Source organism: Oratosquilla oratoria, chromosome 41 (genome assembly GCF_046742065.1).
Source record: "Oratosquilla oratoria isolate Oo_2021 chromosome 41, ASM4674206v1, whole genome shotgun sequence".
Lineage (NCBI taxonomy): Eukaryota > Metazoa > Arthropoda > Malacostraca > Stomatopoda > Squillidae > Oratosquilla > Oratosquilla oratoria.
This window is the reverse complement of record NC_134817.1, coordinates 8,634,696-8,654,244: the sequence shown is the minus strand read 5'-3', so window position 1 is coordinate 8,654,244 and position 19,549 is coordinate 8,634,696. Positions and strand designations below refer to the sequence as shown.

The 19,549-nt window shown below is 43.9% G+C and overlaps 1 protein-coding gene across 4 annotated transcripts in view; it reads left to right on the top strand.

Annotated features, from left to right (window-relative positions):
* LOC143020946 (integral membrane protein 2C-like) overlaps positions 1 to 19,549 on the top strand; it is a 42,994-nt gene that overhangs the window by 20,781 nt on the left and 2,664 nt on the right. For 2 of the 4 annotated variants that reach the window (XM_076177942.1, XM_076177945.1), the window contains exons 4-6: positions 12,736 to 12,873; positions 14,893 to 15,007; positions 16,843 to 16,995. In XM_076177942.1, coding sequence (XP_076034057.1) covers positions 12,736 to 12,873; positions 14,893 to 15,007; positions 16,843 to 16,995 — 406 coding nt within the window. The remainder of the gene's footprint in view (positions 1 to 12,735; positions 12,874 to 14,892; positions 15,008 to 16,842; positions 16,996 to 19,549) is intronic. The other 2 variants (XM_076177944.1, XM_076177943.1) reach the window with 2 other exon arrangements.

Below are 19,549 nucleotides of genomic sequence, written 5' to 3'. Positions count from 1 at the left end.
GGCATAAGAGGGTCTGGAAGTTCTCGGACCAGCACCCTAAGGTTTGGGTCTTTTAATGTGCGTGGATGTGGTACAGATGAAAGTAAAAGGGAAGAGATAGGTAGTATGTTTGCGAGAAGAAAGATGGATGTGTTGGCTTTGAGTGAAACTAAGTTGAAAGGGAAGGGTGAGTGTAAGTTTGGGAGTGTAAGTGGGAGGTTATCAGGAGTGAAGAGAGGGCGAGGGAGGGAAGGGGTGGCTATTCTAGTAAGTGAAGAGGTAGGTAAACGGGTAGTGGAGTGGAAGGAGGTTTCCTCAAGGATAATGTGGATGAAGGTGAAATTGGGAAAAGAGATGTGGGTCCTTGTAAGTGCATATGGGCATGGCAGTGAGAAGAGTGTAGAAGAAAGGGAGGCCTTTTGGATATATTTAGATGATTGCATAGAGGGTTTAGGAAGAAATGTCAATGTAATAGTACTGGGAGACCTTAATGCTAGGGTAGGAAATGGTCCAATTGATAGAGTGGTTGGGAAATGTGGAGTTCCAGGAAAGAATCGTAGTGGAGAGTTGATGGTGGAAATGTGTCTAGAAAGAGAGTTGATGATAACAAATACAGTGTTTTGGAAGAAAGTCAAGCATAAGTACACATGGGAGAGGGTGGTAAAGGGAAGGGTGGTAGATAGAGCGCTAATGGATTATGTAGTGGTAAATAGGATTATGATAGGAAGAGTTAAGGATGTACATGTGCTAAGGGGAGAGGGTGGGGGAATATCAGATAATTTTTTGGTGGAAGGTAAGTTGAGAGTGGAGGATAGATGGAGAAAGAGGAAAGGGACAAAAGGTAGGGAGGTTCTTAGAGTGAACTCTTTGAATGAAAATGAAAAGGAGAAGGAGTACGGAAAGAAGCTGAAGGAGGAGAGGTAGGTGTGGAGGAGGAATGGGGATGGTTCAAGGAGGGAGTCATAAAGTGTGCAAGGATGGTGTGTGGAACAAGAAGGACAGGGGGAAATAGAAGAAAGGGTAGTGAATGGTGGGATGAGGAAACAAAGAAGGTTGTAGAAGAGAAGAAGCGAGCTTTTACAGATTGGTTACAAAATAGGACAAGGGAGTCATATGAGAAGTACAAAGAAAAGAAAAGAGAAGTAAAGCAAAAGGTAAAGGTTGCAAAGAGGAGAGCAGATGTGAAATGGGGTAAGAGTATGACAGATAATTTTGAAAGTAATAAAAAGATGTTTTGGAAAGAAATTAAGAGAGGAAGAGGAGGCGAATCAAGTAGAGAAGAAAAGGTAAAAGGTGCAGATGGAGAGATGATAATGGAAGAGAAGGCAGTAAGGGGAAGATGGGCAGAATATTTTAGGGAGTTGCTAAATGTGAAGGAGGATAGGGAAGGAAAGATAGCTGCAGTGGGAAATGTGAAGAAAATGAGAGTGATGAGTGAGGAGAATGGAGGAGAAATAAGGAAGGATGAGGTGAAGGCAGTTGTTGAGATGATGAAAGCAGGTAAGGCACCTGGTCTGAATGGATGCCATGCAGAATGTCTGAAAAAGGGAGGTACAGTGATGGTGGACTGGTTGGTAAGGTTATTTAAAAGTCAGATATCAAGACTTTCATAACATTTTGTATTTACAGTTTAATGTACATAAAAAAACATACTGACAGTATTCTATATAATTCCACCATCTACATCTTATCAAATTTGGCAAAAAACAGTTGTTTGTCTTTATTTCATTGCGTCGTCTGCTATTCGAAACAACCCACCCGTGCGCTTCGGGAACGTTCGGGGAATTCTGCCTTCATGACGTCACAGTTGCCAAACAATATTGCTATTCTGAGAGTGCATTGTATCGCTTTTGCATTATGCCATTGTCAGTCGTGTGTCGTCTCTTGAGTGTCTCAATTAAATTTTTTATTTTATTGTCACAAAATTGTGATAATAATGGTGTACTGCGTTGCCGCAGGCTGCAACAATGGTAGTGGAAGTGGGAGGAGTTTCTTTCAATTTCCTACGGAGCCAGGCCGACGATCGAAATGGATAAGAAAGGTGAACAGAGCAGGCAAAAGACCGGGCAAACTGTGGGAGCCATTAAAGTTTTCAAAATTTTGCTCTGACCACTTCGAAGAGGAATGCTTCGAAATGAATCTATTGTTATCGATTGGATTTATGCAGCCACTACAAAGCATTCCACACCAAAACCAAAAAAGAAAAGTAGGAGGTCAGCGTTTGATAAACGCCGGAGGCTTGAGGTACCATAGGCAGTTTACTTTTTCTGACTCCATGCATCATGTGCATGCGTTAGGCTTAGGCCTATGCCTATGTCAGAGAGGGCCTGTTATAAATTCCATGGACATGCAGGATGACCTATATAGGCCTAGTGAATTAAACTCTGGCCCTGAAGCCATGGACCGGAGGTATGAAATAAGAGTTGAAGCTGCGAGTCGAGAGGATCGAGGGCTACCCACCCCCCTGGCCCGAGGGCTAGGCCTACCTGAAGCCAGGCTATGCATGTGCATCGTGGTCTGGATCGTGGTACTAGCCTATGGCTATGCCAGTGAGTGAGGGCCTATTATCATGATTATGTAGTAATTGTCCTACCAATATTTTTTTTTCCAGACTATATCAGAGTTGATGGACGAACATGAGGAAAACCAAGAGGAGGGTGCCGGTAGTATGCCAGTTCATAGTGTCTCTGACATTTCCGAGCTTGAAATCTCAACAATTGCAGCTGACACGACAGAGCCTGACCTAACTGAAAGCATATCGACCAGCATCTCTGTGCAAACAGACAGTCCTATAACCGAGCCAGTTGGTTCCCAGACATCATGGGTATGTGTATTTTTTTTTATCTTGAACATGTTGAAAGTGAAAATCATGCTACCACCAAGGTACCAGTACACGGGTACAGGTCACATTGAAAGATCTGATACATGGAGTACCTCCATGGTGCAAGGGATTGGGCTCCATTTTATTGGATCATTTGCGAAAAAAAATTCTGTCATTTTTAGTATCGCAGACATTATGGGGTGCTGTTTGCATGGGTAGGCAGTGTCTGCATGTACACCTGGAAATAAAAAAGCTAATTTATCTACAAATGAAGTAAAAGGTTGAGCTGGACTTAGAAGGACCTCGGCGCAGAGGCTGGCCCCAGGCTTATGTCCTCAATCTTCTGAAATTAAAAGTTTGGAAAAAAGAGCAAAAATTTATTGGTAGGCTTATATCATCATGTAGGCCTGGACTACAATCGAAATAGGGGCCTAAATCGTCGACATAAAAACAAAGGACCCCATCCCATGCTTGCAATGATAGCGTAAATAAGGTAGGAATAATGCACTGAATTTCATACCAGTTGGTATTCCCAATCCTATGAGACTGGTCAGATCTTTTGCGTTTGCGTCTAGGAGGGGTGGTAGGCCCATCTTGATTCTCGGCACCGTCTAAATCAGTGGTTCTTAACCTGTGGGGAATTCCCCACTGGTGGGGAATGGCGGAGTTGCCAAGTGGGGAATGACCAGTCGGACAGAAGAACCACTGTCTTTTTTTTTTCTTTTTTTTTAATCGATGTGTTTTTGTTTCTTTTTGTTTGTTTCTGGTGTCTTCTTCTTGTCACATTTCGTGAATTTGTTTCCACCCACAAATAATCGATAGGGCTTCAAGATTTAATACATTACATCCAAATGTTGACTTACTTTACAAATGTATTTTATTTCCATGTGATAACTGTTAGTAAAAAATCTGATATATGCAAACAAAAATTAAGGGCCGTAAAATGGCACAAAAAAGCAAAGCGTATATTTACGTACTAAACACTGCATGGGTTAAAATCGAATTTGTCAAAGACCGATGCTGTGGTGGGAAATGGAGAGTTGGCACACTAAAAAGTGGGGAATTGGAGAGAGGTTAAGAATCCCTGGTCTAAATCTACGTCGCCGTCGAATTCCGTCCCCTCCCCCGTGGTCTCGGGTTCTGAATCTGACAAATCGCTTTCCCCTTCTTCTTCGCCATTTTGTTCACCACTTTCTTCATCTTCACTTTCACTGTATTCCGACGAAGAAACGGGCTGTCCTATTATCGGTTCGAACCGGTATAGCTTTACAATGCGATGTTCGGCGATATCAAACTCCTCTTCCTCTTCTTTTTCCACCATACATACTATCCTTCCGAATTGGAATGCACAATGGGCCATTTTTGCGAACAAATTTGGATTAAAAACGAACATGAAGATGAATAACTCGATTGGAATGACTGAGCTGAACTACAGCGTGTGTTTCTTTGTCCGATTGTTTGACAACTGTGACGTCACCGCCGGTTCACCTAGCGGCGATTACTGATACTAATTACTAATTGACAAGAACATCTAGACTTCGGAAAATTGGTATGCGAGGCGCAATTAAAAGTGAATTTTCTGAACAAATTCTTCTGCAACAGGTAAAAACTTTATTTGTATGCTTTTAAAAAGTACTTTTTCGAGCAATACGATGATTTTTAGCGAATGGTATATCTGTTGATATCTGACCTTTAATGTTTGCTGGAGAGAGGGTAGAGTGCCGGAGGACTGGGGGAGTGCCTGTATAGTCTCTTTACAAGGGAAAAGGGGACAAGTGTGAATGTAGTAGTTTCAGAGGGATTAGCTTGTTAAGTGTAGTTGGGAAGGCTTATGGGAGGATCTTGATTGAGAGGATTAGGAGAGGAACAGTGTGGATTTAGGACAGGTAGAGGTTGTGTAGATCAGATCTTTGTGGTAAGACAAATATGTGAGAAAGCTATAGGAAAGGGGAAGGATGTTTTTTGGGCTTTTATGGATCTGGAAAAGGCTTATGATAGGGTAGACAGAAAGGCACTGCGGGAGGTTATGCAGATATACGGGATAGGAGGAAAGCTTCTAGGAGCTGTCAAGAGTTTTTATGAGAGTAGTAGAGCTTGTGTCAGGATTCGAAATGGAGAGAGTGAGTGGTTCGAGGTAAAGGTGGGACTGCGTCAAGGATGCGTTATGTCACCCTGGCTGTTCAACTTATACATGGATGGGGTGTTGCAAGAGGTAAATGCAAGGGTAGTGGGTCAGGGATTGGAGATGGTTAAAGAAAATGGAGAAAAGTGGGAGGTGAGCCAGCTGTTGTTTGCGGACGACACTGCACTTGTAGCAGGATCGGAGGAGGGATTGAGGAAGGTGGTGGCAGAGTTTGGGAGAGTATGTGATAGAAGAAAGCTAAAGATAAATGTGGGTAAAAGTAAGGTGATGAGATGTACAAGGGGTGAAAGTGGCAGTAGACTGGAAGTGAGCATTAAGGGAGAGCGACTGGAGGAAGTGGATAGTTTTAGATACTTGGGTGCAAATGCGGCAGGAAAAGGTGGAGTGAAGGTGGAGGTAGAATGTAGATTGAGAGAAGCGAGTAAATGCCTTGGTGGATTAAAAATTGTAATGAGAAATAGACATTTGGGAATGGATGCGAAGAGGAGACTGTATGAAGGAGTCATTGTGCCAACAGCACTGTATGGGGCAGAAACATGGAACATAAGAGAAGAAGAGAAGAGTTTGAATGTGTTTGAGATGAGGTGTCTGAGAAGTATGGTGGGGGTTACTAGGCTAGATAGAGTGAGAAATGAGGAGGCGAGGAGGAGAACAGGGGTGGAAAATGAGCTGGGAGATAGGGTTGATGAAAGAATATTAGGATGGTTTGGACACATGGAAAGAATGAGTGAAGAAAGACTACTAAAAGAGGTATGGAAGGCAGATGTGGAGGGAGTGAACATGAGGGGACGTCCTAGGATGAGGTGGATGGATGGGGTGAAAGGGGCTTTGGGGAAGAGGGGAATGTCTGTTGAGGAAGGACGGGAGAGGACAGAAGACAGGGGTGAATGGAGAATGGTTGTATATGGATGATGTTGTGATTGCATGTGGTGGAATGGGCGGGGGGATGGGGGTGAGGTAGTATGTGTGAGTAAAATTTGACGCAGCCCGAAGGGATTTCTCCCCGTCCTCTCCTTTTTTGCAAGGGGGGTCGCCGATTTAATGAAGCGGCCTTGCTGTGGATGTACTGTGTCTTGCGACACTGCTTCTGACCCAGGGCAGTGGGCAAGGTGCAGGGATGACCTGTCATCCAGGAGGTGCTCAGATAAGAGGGAGGGTGGGAGGGGTGTGGAGTGTATTCAGGGATGAAATGGGTGGGAATGATTTTATGCCTTTTCCTTTTTGGCTACCTCCCTTGTAAGGGGGAAAAAGCCTTTGTATATGTTGTTGTTGTATATATATATATATATATATATATATATATATATATATGTGGCGAAAGTAGATGGATGAATGTTGCATAGTGTGCCTGGATGGTTGGTATGCGTGTGAGTGATGTGTGGTTCGGAGAGTTAGCGAGGGTATGCATGGGGGGACGCCAGGGGGGGTCCCGGCGTCGCTCGCCATACCCCGGATAGAGCAGAGTAAGCCTAGCATTGGTTTTGAACACACGTGTAAAGTCCTCATGTTCGCTAATCAGAATAAAATGAAGAAAACTGAACTCCTGCCTTTCCCTGATCCGGATAATTGTAGGCGTGAACTTGTCTTTAACCCGTGATTCCATGATCACGGCCCATGTGCAATAGAAAAAAAAAGGTGAGTTAATGTACATGTGGTACGTAACAAATGGTGTCAGAAGTGGGATCAGGTTGAAGTGATAAGTGACTTGATATCCAAGTGACTTGATATCAAAGTGATAAGTGATTTGATATTGAAGTGATAAGTGACTCAAGTGATCATGGATGTCACCGGTGATTGTAAAGACAGAAATTGAGGGAAAGCAGGAGGCGATTATCATGGCGTCGAGTGAATGTGAGGATGACACTGTGTTGCACCGGGAGGTTACAGAACACGTTCCCCAGTCAGTGTTGCTCTTGGCACAACGCTCAGTGGCCAAGATGTTGAAACACCAACAACAGGTCATGGCAGATATGCTTGTGATCCAAATGGATCAACAAAACAGGTCATGACTGAAGTGAAAGAGGAACTGAGGGCTATTATGGGGGAGAATATGGGATCGTTAGAAACACGTGCTAACCAGTATACTGACGACGTGCACCACCGTGTGAAAGAGGAGGTTAAGGAGGAGATGGTGGCAGTGAAAGAAAAGGTTAAAGAGGAGATGAAAGCAATAGAAGGGAGGTACCGTGAGCACATGCAGACGTGTCTTGACAGGGTATCGACACTGGAGGCAGTTTTGGTGAGACAGGAGAATGGGGAGATTGCAGCCAATCTCGATACCGTGACATGGGGCAATGTTGGTGAGCGTCGCGTAGTGAGCACAATCACCCCACCACCCTCACATCCTCGTAGCCTCTCGCCGCCACCGGCGTCTCTACAGCCGTGGGGCGATTGTTGCCACGTGAACCCAGGGAACGACCTCACAGGGAGACGTCTGGGGAGTCGTTCAGTTGAACTGCAACCCCGGGGGGCCTGTGGAGGTTGTGAAGTCACGCGGTACGAGAAAGAGAGGAAGGTGATTGAATATGACGGGATGGTGTCTTGGGACGCGTACCAGGCACAGTACGATGTGGTTGCAGCTCATCATAGTTGGTCACAGGAAGAGAATGCCTTTCAGCTGGTGAGTGTGCTGAAAGGGCAGGCGTTGGAAGTACTGGAGCACTTAACCCCTGCTCAACTGCGATGTTACGACAGTGTGGCTGGGGCTCTCCGGCGTCGTTTCGGCAGGAGGTGGCAACCGGAGGTGTTTCGGGCTCAACTGAAGACGAGGAGGCGAGGGAAGGACGAGGCCCTTCCCTTACTAGCGCAGGACGTGGAAGCGCTAGTGAGGGGCGCTTACCCCATGGCTACGGAGGGCACCGTGGATATGTTGGCCAAGGACTGCTTCGTGGACGCTCTTCACGATAGGCAGTTACAAATACACGTGAAGCAGGCTGCGCCCAAGAACGTGAGAGAGGCTTTGGCAAGGGCAGCGGAGTTTGAAGCCTTTCTCATGAGCGTCAGCCCTGCTGCTCCCCCTCCCAGCGACGCGTGGAAGCGTCACCCGAGCCGTACTTGGGCCAGGCGTATGCAGGCAAGTGGCAAAACATCTCAACCTGGTGGGAAGGTGAGCTCCAAGCCTTTCAAAGGATTGTGCTTCAACTGTGGTCAGGTAGGTCACAAAAAGCACGACTGCAAGAGGAGGGCACGGTCGCTGGAGGACGGAATGCGACCGGTGTTCGAGCCCTGCTGCTGGAATTGTGGAATACGAGGACACAGTTCCCCTGAGTGCCGCCAGCCCAAGGGGGTGACGCCGTCGGCGGGAAACTTGAAGCAGCTGGGGGCCGGGGCACCTTCCCAGCAGAGCACTCGGGCGTCCCAAGCCAACTAAGGTGTCGTCAGGTGGCGGCGTCCGACGCCATCAAGGTGACAGGGAGTATTAATGGACGCCAAGTGGAGATGGTAGTGGATACGGGGGCAGAGAGGACCTTCGTACGAGAGGGAGTCCTACCAGAACGTGGTGTGAAGCAAGATCGAGAGAATACAAGGTCTGCTCGCGCGCATGTTGTGACGTCATCTGAAGGGGAGTCCACAGAGAAAATGGTGAAAACGTAAGTGAAAAATGTTAGGTAAAAGAGAAAACGTACAGGCACCACAGAGTTTCTGGGAGACTTACCTATTTCATGTTCTGCAACCGTTAAAATGGGGGTTTCATTTTGGAAAAAATGTTCTTGTGGTTTATCTTTGACATATTTAATAAAGAAACAGACGATGCAGTTAAAACTGGTGATTGACGTAAACGCCATCTAGTGAGAGAGCCGCACAGTAAAATGTATGTGGACGATGCGGCTCTCCGTGCGCTTTCCCGTCTTTCCTATATAGTCTTTGGGCCAAGCACTTCTAGTGACGTCAATGCGCAAACGACCTAAATACTGGATAGCTGTTGAGTAGACCTTGTATTCTCTCGATCTTGGCGTGAAGAGCGTGGGTCAGCAACTGTGCGGAGTTACAGGAGACTGTGTACCGGTGTGGGTGAATCTGGCTGTAGGCAGGGTGACTGAACGTGCCTGTACTTGTGGCGGAGATGGAAGATGAATGCCTGTCGGGGTTGGATTTCCTTAATCGCGTGGGGGCGTGTGTTGATCTCCAGGAGGGTAGGATGTCAGTGAGAGGCTATGAAGTGCCTTTGAATCCTAATGGAGAGCTCGCCATGAAGGATGAGGTAAGGGAACCCAGATGGCAGAGATCTCCGGCCGTCAAGTCACCCAGCCAAGGTAAAACACGGAGAGGAAGAGTGGCCCGCACCTCTGCTACTACGACCTTGCACCGCACCACATCCACCACTATCACCACGGCTAACACCAAAATGGAGCCACAGAAGGAGAAGAAACTGAAGGAACCGGAAGGACAGCTGGCCAGGTGGATTGGAAAACTGGAACAGTACAACTATGAGATCGAGCACCGACCTGGCCGGGTGCATAACAACGCCGACAGCCTAAATCGCCGTCCCTGCCCACCCGAGTGTGTGCATTGCTCAAGGCGGGAACCTGAGGTGGCTGTGCAGAAAGTGACCATCGCTCACAGCACCACCGAGGCAGGTGAGAAGTGGAAGAGGGACCAACGAGAGGATTCTGACCTTTCTCTGGTGATTGGGTGGTTAGAGGCCAGCAGTGAAAGGCTTCCCAAAGAGACAGTATCACCTGAGAGTCCTGCGAGGGGGAATCCTACACCGGCGTTGGACGCACGCACGAACAGGAGAGGTAAGCTGGCTGGTAGTAGTGCCATGCTCTCGGCGACAGGAGCTGCTGAAAGAGATGCACGAGGGGAATACTAGCGGCCACCTGGGAGTGAAACGGACTCTCGAAAAGTTGAGGCAGCGAGTGTACTGGGTGGGCATGCGACGAGACGTGCAGGAGTGGTACAAGACTTGTCGTGTGTGTGCCGCAAAGAGAGGCCCCGCCCACAAGACTCATGCCTCCCTGCAGTTATATCACACCGGGGCGCCGATGGAACGCCTGGCTGTGGATATAGCCGGCCCTTTTCCGTGCACAGAGAGGGGAAACAAGTACTTGTGCGTGGTAATGGACTACTTCACGAAGTGGCCGGAAGTCTGTGCTCTACCTAACCACGAGGCAGAGACTGTAGCTCAGTTCCTCGTGGAGGAGGTGTTCGTGCGCTATGGAGTCCCAGGGGAACTGCACTCAGACCAAGGACGAGAGTTTGAGTCGCGGGTCTTTAAGGAATGCTGCAGTCTGCTTGGCATCAATAAGACTCGTACTTCTCCCCTGAGGCCCCAGAGCGATGGTATGGTGGAGAGGTTTAACGCGACGATTGTCCAGCAGCTGGCCAAGTACTGTCAGGAGGACCAGCGCGATTGGGACTTGTGGGTTCCGTACGTGCTCATGGCCTATCGTTCAGCTGAGCATGAGGCCACGGGATTCACGCCAGCCAAGTTAATGTTTGGCAGGGAAATTCGTCTGCCAGTCGACCTCTCTACCGGTCGACCACCGGGAGCAGAACTTCCATGCACCTACAGTGAATACGTGATGACGATGCAGCGTCGCCTGGAGGAGGCTTCCCGCTTGGTGGGGCAGTATCTGCGAGTGTCAGGTCAGGCTATGTGGAGGCAGTACCAAGGTCGCGGCAGAAATGCAGAGCATCAGCCCGGCGATATGGTCTGGCTGCATAATCCACAGAGAAAGCCTGGCAAGTCACCGAAACTCCAATCTGACTGGGAAGGACTATATAAAGTGACCAAAGTAATATCCGCAGTGAATTACCGACTAGAAATGCCTGGCAGAAAACGGGCGAGTAAAGTAGTGCATGTCGATCGGTTACGGAAACACCCAGGCGAGGGAAAATTTACCTGGGGTGAACGTGATGTAGGTAGAGACAGTGACAGTGGTAGTAGTAGTTGTGATAATGGTGATCATAGTCCTGATGTTGAACATGAATGTGAAAGTGATAGTGACACTGAAAGTGACGAAGGTGTAGTACATGAAGGCTCGGAGAAAGAAAGTGAAGATAAAGTAGAGAGAGATCAGAGACCTGGTCTACTTCCCAGAAATAGGAAGCTACCAGCGTGGTCAACGGACTATGTGATTGACATTTGATGTTTGATATTTGGATATGTCGTTGGATGTGTTTAATTGTTCTTAGTATATGTAATGTTTTCCAAATGTAGAAGTGATGCTTTATTTCTTTTATACAGAATGTTTTGTTTTAAGTTCTTTTGTAAGTTTGTAGGTGAAAGCTGACGGGTCATCAAGCTTTGTAGAGGGGGATAATGTGGCGAAAGTGGATGGATGAATGTTGCGTAGTGTGCCTGGATGGTTGGTATGCGTGTGAGTGATGCGTGGTTCGGAGAGTTAGCGAGGGTATGCATGGGGGGACGCCAGGGGGGGGTCCCGGCATCGCTCGCCATACCCCAGATGGAGCAGAGTAAGCCTAGCATTGGTGTTGAACACACGTGTAAAGTCCTCATGTTTGCTAGTCGGAATAAAGTGAAGAAAACTAAACTCCTGCCTTTCCCTGACCCGGACAATTGTAGGCGTGAACTTGTCTTTAACTCGTGATTCCATGATCACAGCCCATGTGCAATAGAAAAAAAGTGAGTTAATGTACATGGGGTACGTAACATATATATATATATATACAGGTAAACGTCGACTTACGATGGCCGCGACTTACGATTTTTCGACTTTACGATGACGACGACGACGACGTTATGATATATTTAACCCCTTCCATACGGTGCCGCACACGTAGGAGTCATGAGGAGCAAGTGGATTCGCGACGCTGCCATATCGGCGTCTTGATTATATTTATTGTAGTCGCCCCTGTGTTTTTACATTCTCTCAAATGTGCCCTGAATCCCATTCTCTGTGGTTTTCAAAATTCGCGGGTGAAAGAGAGAACGATCGATATAAGCGGTGACTATATTTTATGATGCGAGTATTATTACGACACGTCGTACGGCTGGCATTGGCTGCTGCCCGCGAGATTTAAGGTCCGTACTGAAAATACATATTATAGTGTTTGAATATGGTAAAAAGGATAAAAATAATTAAATAAACTACTGTACATGTTTAATAGGCTATATTCAGTATCTCTGGTGGTTAATATACAGGTAGGCTAGGTACAGTGACCACGGAACAGAGTGATACACAAATTGGGGATCGACTTACGATGAAATCGTCTTACGATGGATCTATCGAAACCTAATGCCATCGTAAGTCGACGTTTACCTGTATATATATTTACATATATATACAGTATATACATATATATATATAAATATATATATTTATATATATATATGTATATATATATATCTATATAATATATATATGTATATATACATATATGTATATATATATATATACATATATATATATATATATATACATATATATATATATATACATATATGTATATATATATATTTATATATATATATGTATATATATATATATATTTATATATATATATATGTATATATTTATATATATATATGTATATATTTATATATATGTGTATATATATATATGTATATATATATATATAGATATAATATATATGTATATATCTATATACATATGTATATATATATATACATTATATATATATATATATGTATAAATTTATATACATATGTATATACATATATATATATATATATATATTTTTTTTTCTTTCTTTCTTATTTGTAATTTAAGTATGCATATTTTCCATGAATACTCTTACATGAAATTAAGAATTAACTATACTCAAAGCTTTTCCAGTGTGATGTGAATGTTTCAACTTTTTTCAGGGAGATGATGATGCTGAATGGACATCAGAGAATTTGTTCGAGGAAGAATTTGAGTTGGATCTTGATGATGAGATCTTTGAAGAGAGTCGAGTACCTATTATTGACCCCTTTAGTAGAGTCATCCATGATTTCAAGACTGTAAGTTGTGCTCTCTCTCTCTCTCTCTCTTTTTTTTCAGCATGAAAAGTTGTACTATGGGTCACCACTCCCTTAATAAGGGGTAGGGGAAAGAAAGGTTTAATCTAAACACATATACATAAGAATGAAAATGCTGTTACCCCTTTCCTGTATGTCTGCAACTCATCCCACAATGCTTTCCTGTCAATCCTGTCATATACCTTCACCAAATCCATAAAAGCCTGAAAGACAGCCTTAGCTTTTGCCAAAAACTTTGCATATCTGCCAAATTAAATAATCTCACCAGACATTCCCTCAACATTCTACTTGCATCTTCTCAGTCTCAGTCTATCACCCCCCACCCATCTTTTTTTACTTCCACCTTCACTTTCATTAACATTTGCAATTGTAATCTACTCCTGTCTATCCAGCTTTCCTCACTTCTTCTTCTTCCTCCTGTTCCTCTTCTTCTTCTTCTTTTTCAAATTCTCTGTCAGACAATTATCCCACCACATCTCCCTGCCTATTTCCTAAACCCATCACCTCCATCAGGAGGTATAATTTGGAGGGGCTGGTACTCCAGATTAGGCCCAAGATCTTTATTAACTTGAACTATATGTCTTAGACCTTTTTACTGATGGAGAGGTGCCAATTGACCAGTGCTCCTTTTCTGCTACTTTCATCTGTTGACCTAGAAACTGCCCTACATCAATACAACACAGGTCTGTGGGGCTATCTATCCATATACCAGAGAGACTCTTCCCCCTTACAAGAGAGGTAGTCAGCCAAGGCATGCACCCACTCCCATTCCCATGTAATCACCCAATTGCTTCTCTTTTATCTTTGCTCTTTGAGGATGAAGGGTCATCTCTCAACCACAGCTCAGGTCAGAAGCAATTTGTTCATTCACTCTTTTGTCTTACGCTTACAAAGGATTACAAAGGCGGAGCATGCCGACAGGAGACCTTTTGGTCCATATCTAGGTCAGATGCGAAAAAAAATCATAATGATGATAAATGAATAAATAAAAAACTGTAATAATGTACATAACAAATAAAATACATAAATAAATGCATAGGTATAGTTAAATAATAAAAAAAGAGGTAAATAGTAAATGATAATAAATTTACATATAACTAATAATAAATGAGAATCAAACAGACAAATAATAACAAAACAAAAACAAATAATATAAAATAAATGATAATCATTACAGCATCTTGCTTAGGTGTTTATCTAAATGATTCTTAAAGCTTTGAACTGAACTATATTGCACTGCCTCTGCAGGAAGTTTATTCCATTCATTAACTACACAGTTGGCGAAGTTGTTTCTACCCATTTCCAAATTTCAATAGACATTACATGTCCATCTGAAGCCATCCCTCCCCCCCTTAACTTAGTCCATCCACATCATTCTGGCTTAGGAAGCTCACTCCACCCGCATGCACTTTTCACATATTTTTGCTAATATTTCCTCATTCATTTAAAAATCCATATCAAAATCACTATTATTTACTTCGTCATCATTCCTTTTAGCCACATTCATTTGTAACTTTATTTTCTCACATACCCTTTCGTACTCAGTCATCAACTACTTCAGTCTCTCCTCAAAGGCGGACTGAAGTGCAGTGTCATCCTTAAATAACAGCTGATTTACTTTCTATGCTGCCACAGTGTTCCCATGCATGTCTTAGAAGGTAATAACAAGAAATTTCCCTTTTTCTCCTGTTTAGCCAAAGCAAAAAAATATCTAAAAAAATAATGAGTTTGGTTATAAAATTGTAAATTATAAGATGATTTTTTTTTATCACAGCATAACAGAACAAATAGTTCAGGGTCATCCTCTTAATTGTATGGGATTTTCTAGAATTAGCTGGATCAGTTGACTTGGTCAATCTGTTGCCCCTGGTTTCTATTGCAGAAGACAAAGTCACCAGAGTTGGGTTAAGATTATGAATTGTGTTTCCAAGTTGAATGTGTAAGTATGCATTCAATTTCTTTGATACTGTATAGATTTTAAGTTTATATTTTATCTTTCAGAACAAGACTGGCATCATAGACTCTACTTTTCGTCGATGCTATGTTATGCCATTGGACCGCACTCGTGTCAATCCCCCAAAGGATATGAATGATCTCCTCAAGAAATTAGGGATGAGTTTGTATTTGCTGCTTCCGTATACTGCTTGGAAAATATTGACATTAATGCGGACTATTTTTCATTGTAATATAATTTCTCCTGTGCAACTTGAATTGAACTGGATATAGGGTAACAGTAGGATGGTGAAAGTTACAGGAAGTGTTGTTAATTGTGATAGGGTTGCCCTTTTGTGGTGAGGAGGAGAACAGGGGTGGAAAGGGAACTGGGAGATAGGGTTGATGAAAGAGTATTAGGATGGTTTGGACACATGGAAAGAATGAGTGAAGTTAGATTAGTAAAAGAGGTGTGGAAGGAGTGAATATGAGGGGGCATCATAGGATGAGATGGATGGATGGGATGAAGGGGCATTACAATAGCGAGGAATGTCTGTTGAGGAAGGACGGGAGAGGACAGAAGATAGGGATGAATGGAAAAGAGTTGTATATGGATGATGCTGTGATGCATGAGGGGGAGTGGGTCGGGGATGGGGGGTGAGGAAGTGCGTATGAGAAAAATTTTGACGCAGCCCAAGGGGATTTCTCCCAGTCTTCTCCTTTTCTGCATGGGGGGACAGAGAGGGGGAATCGCCAAATTTATGAAGTGGCCTTGCTGTGGACATGCTGTGTCTTGTGATACTGCTTCTGACCCAGGCCAGTGGACAGGATACAGGGATGACATGTCATCCAGGAGGTGCCAAGATAAGAGGGAGGAGGGTGGAGGGGAGTGGAATATGTAGGGAATTGGTTACCCCCCGTGTAAGGGGGGTATATGTATGTAGTATATTCATTTTATAGAAAATTACAAAAAAAGATGAAAGTTTGATTGTTGCCAACTAACTATTTAGTAACATTGGTGAGGGAGTTCTCCACAGGACTAGAACAAGTAAAATATTGTTCAGACATATACTGTTCTAATTCCAAACTTTAATTACCTATAGCTACATGTATACTCATTCACTGGAAGGTCCCTTATGAAAACCATTCAGTTCCCATGTGTAAATGAAACGGCCCAATATCAACTATGACAATTTGTAGAGGGCACCACCTGATTAAATGTGTTAAATAGATTGGGGCGGCAGCTCTGTAATTCTATCTATATACAACCTATATACATATATCTATATACTAAGATCAAGGCTAAGTTAGAGGAATGTAGCTATTCCCACCCATTTCACTCCCCTCCACCCATTCCACCCCTTCCACCTCAGCTGTTCATGGATGATGGATCATCCATGCTTCTGCCAACTACCCAGGGCCAAACGCAAAGCAGCAGGACACAGTAATCCACAGCAAGGCTGTTTCACTTAATCAGCACCCCTCCCCCTCCATCCCCTCATACAGAAATAGAGAAGATGGTGGAAAATCCCTTTGAGCTGCATCAAAATACCATTCACACATCAGCTCTATAATTATCAAACTACATAGAATAAGCTACTTACTTTTGAATGTAAACTGCACACATTGTTGAAGATAAACAAAGCCTTGAAGGTGCAAGTTATATGTACTGGAAGATCAAGGAGTCACTTGCACTACTGATGGTATGATAATTGTTTAAATTCTGTAGGTTTCCCTCGTATTATTGGTTTTTGATCTGAAAACCTGATCATTTAGGAAACTTGTAGGAAAAATAGGGGCAATATTTCAATTTACCTAACCCTTGCCAGCGATTCTCCTCTCCTTCATTTGTTCCCTCCTACCTTCCATTAATTACGAGGTATAGCATGGGTACATGCCATGACTATGCCTTTTTTCCATTATAAGTAGAAAAGGGCTTTTCAGGATATGTATGAGTTTGATTATTTTTTAAATAATTTGAAAGTTTTAGTCTGATGATGTTAACATTTGTTTCCACAGACTATTATAAAGTGGATACTGAGGTTGTGCGTGAAACCATGCGTGTTGTCCATCCACCGGTGCGTATTGGGGACTACAACAGCCTGGGTTCTTCCATTGCCCGTGAGTGTTATAACTATCCCACCTACCATTTGGAGCATATATCATCATCATGTAAGTTGAAAAGTTTAGTTCCTTATATTTTGGCAATGTTCAGAAATTTATTCATGTTAGACTGTACATGTATATATATATGAACCGGCTTCATCCCTTTAGAAGGGAGGTAGCCAAACTAAGCATACACCCACCCTCCCATTAATAGATGAGTTTCTATAGTAGAATGTAGATTGAGAGAAGCAGTTGAGGGTGATTCTTAGGAATTGTTTGAAGACCACAATTTTATAGCACAAGGTAAAGGAGGCAAAGAGGGGAGCAGATGTGAAATTGGGTAAGCGTATGACAGAAAATTTTGAAAGTAATAAAAAGATGATTTGGAAAGATATTAAAAGAGGAAGAGGAGGCGAATCAAGTAGAGAAGAAAAGGTAAAAGGTGCAGATGGAGAGATGATAATGGAAGAGAAGGCAGAGAGAGGAAGGCTGGCAGAGTATTTTAGGGAGTTGCTAAATGAGTATGACAGAAAATTTTGAAAGTAATAAAAAGATGTTTTGGAAGGAAGTTAAAAGAGGAAGAGGAGGCGAATCAAGTAGAGAAGGAAAGGTAAAAGGTGCAGAGGGAGAGATGATAATGGAAGAGAAGGCAGTGAGAGGAAGGTGGGCAGAGTATTTAAGGGAGTTACTAAATGTGAAGGAGGATAGGGAGGGAAAGGTAGTTGCAGTGGGAAGTGCTAAGAAAATGAGAGTGATAAGTGAGGAAAATGGAGGAGAAATAGGGAAGGATGAAGTGAAAGCAGCTGTTGAGATGATGAAAGCAGGTAAGGCACCTGGGTTGGATGGATGCCATGCAGAATGTCTGAAGAAAGGAGGTACAGTTATGGTGGACTGGCTGGGGAGGTTATTTAATGTTTGTTTAAGAGAGGGTAGAGTGCCAGAGGACTGGAGGAGTGCCTGTATAGTTCCGCTTTACGAAGGAAAGGGGGACAAGTGTGAGTGTAGTAGTTACAGAGGGATCAGCTTGTTGAGTGTAGTTGGGAAGGCTTATGGGAGGGTCTTGATTGAGAGGATTAGGAGAGGAACAGAGGGAGTAATTGGTGAGGAACAGTGTGGTTTTAGGACAGATAGGGGATGTGTAGATCAGATTTTTGTGGTGAGGCAAATATGTGAGAAAGCTATAGGAAAAGGTAAGGATGTTTTTGGGGCTTCTATGGATCTGGAAAAGGCTTACGAAAGGGTAGACAGGAAGGCACTGCGGGAAGTACTGCAGATATATGGGATAGGAGGAAAGCTGATAAGAGCAGTCAAGAGTTTTTATGAGAGTAGTAGAGCTTGCAATAGGATTAGAAATGGAGAGAGTGAATGGTTTGAGGTAAAGGTGGGACTTTGTCAGGGATGTGTTATGTTGCCCTGGCTGTTCAATCTTTACATGGATGGGGTGGTGCAAAAGGTGAATGCAAGGGTAGTGGGTCAGGGGTTAGAGATGATTAAAGAAAATGGAGAAAAGTGGGAGGTGAGCCAGCCGCTGTTTGCTGACGACACTCCACTTGTAGCAGGATCAGAGGAGGGATTGAGGAAGTTAGTGACAGGGTTTGAGAAGGTGTGTGAAAGAAAGTAGCTGAAGATAAATGTGGGCAAAAGCAAGGTGATGAGATGTACAAGGGGAGAGAGTGACAGTAGGCTAGAAGTGAGCATTAAGGGTGAGAAACTGGAGGAAGTGGATAGTTTCAGATACTTGGGTGCAAATGTGACAGGAAAGGGAGGAGTGGTGGTGGAGGTAGAATATAGATTGAGAGAAGCAAGTAAATGCCTTGGTGGATTAAAAAGTGTAATGAGAAATCAACATCTAGGAATGGATGGTAAGTGGAGGTTATATGAAGGAGTGATTGTGCCAGCAGCAATGTACAGGGCAGAAATATGGAACATGAGAGAGGAAGAGAGAAGAAGTTTGAATGCATTTGAGATAAAATGTCTGAGAAGTATGATAGGAGTTACTAGGCTAGATAGTGTGAGAAATGAGGAAGTGAGGAGGAGAACAGGGGTAGAAAGGGAGCTGGGAGATGGGGTTGATGAAAGAGTATTAGGATGGTTCGGACACATGGAAAGAATGAGTGAAGAAAGATTAGTAAAAGAAGTGTGGAGGGAGTGAATATGAGGGGGCGTCATAGGATGAGTTGGATGGATGGGGTGAAAGGGGCTTTACAAAAGAGAGGAATGTCTGTAGAGAAAGGACGGGAGAGGACAGAAGATAAGGGTGAATGGATAAGGGTTGTGTATAGATGAGGCTGTGATGCATGAGGGGGAGTGGGTGGGGGAGGGGGGGGGGAAGTATGTATGAGAAAAATTTTGACGCAGCCCAAGGGGATTTCTCCCCGTCTTCTCCTTTCCTGCATGAAGGGACAGAGAGGGGGGGGGGGCCGAATTTATGAAGCGGCCTTGCTGTGGATGTGCTGTGTCTTGTGACACTGCTTCTGACCCAGGGCAGTGGACAGGATGCAGGGATGACCCATCATCCCAGAGGTGTCAAGATAGGAGGGAGGGAGGAGGGTGGAGGGGAGTGGAATATATGGGAAATGAAATGGGTGGGAGTAATTGGGAAGGAACAGTGTGGATTTAG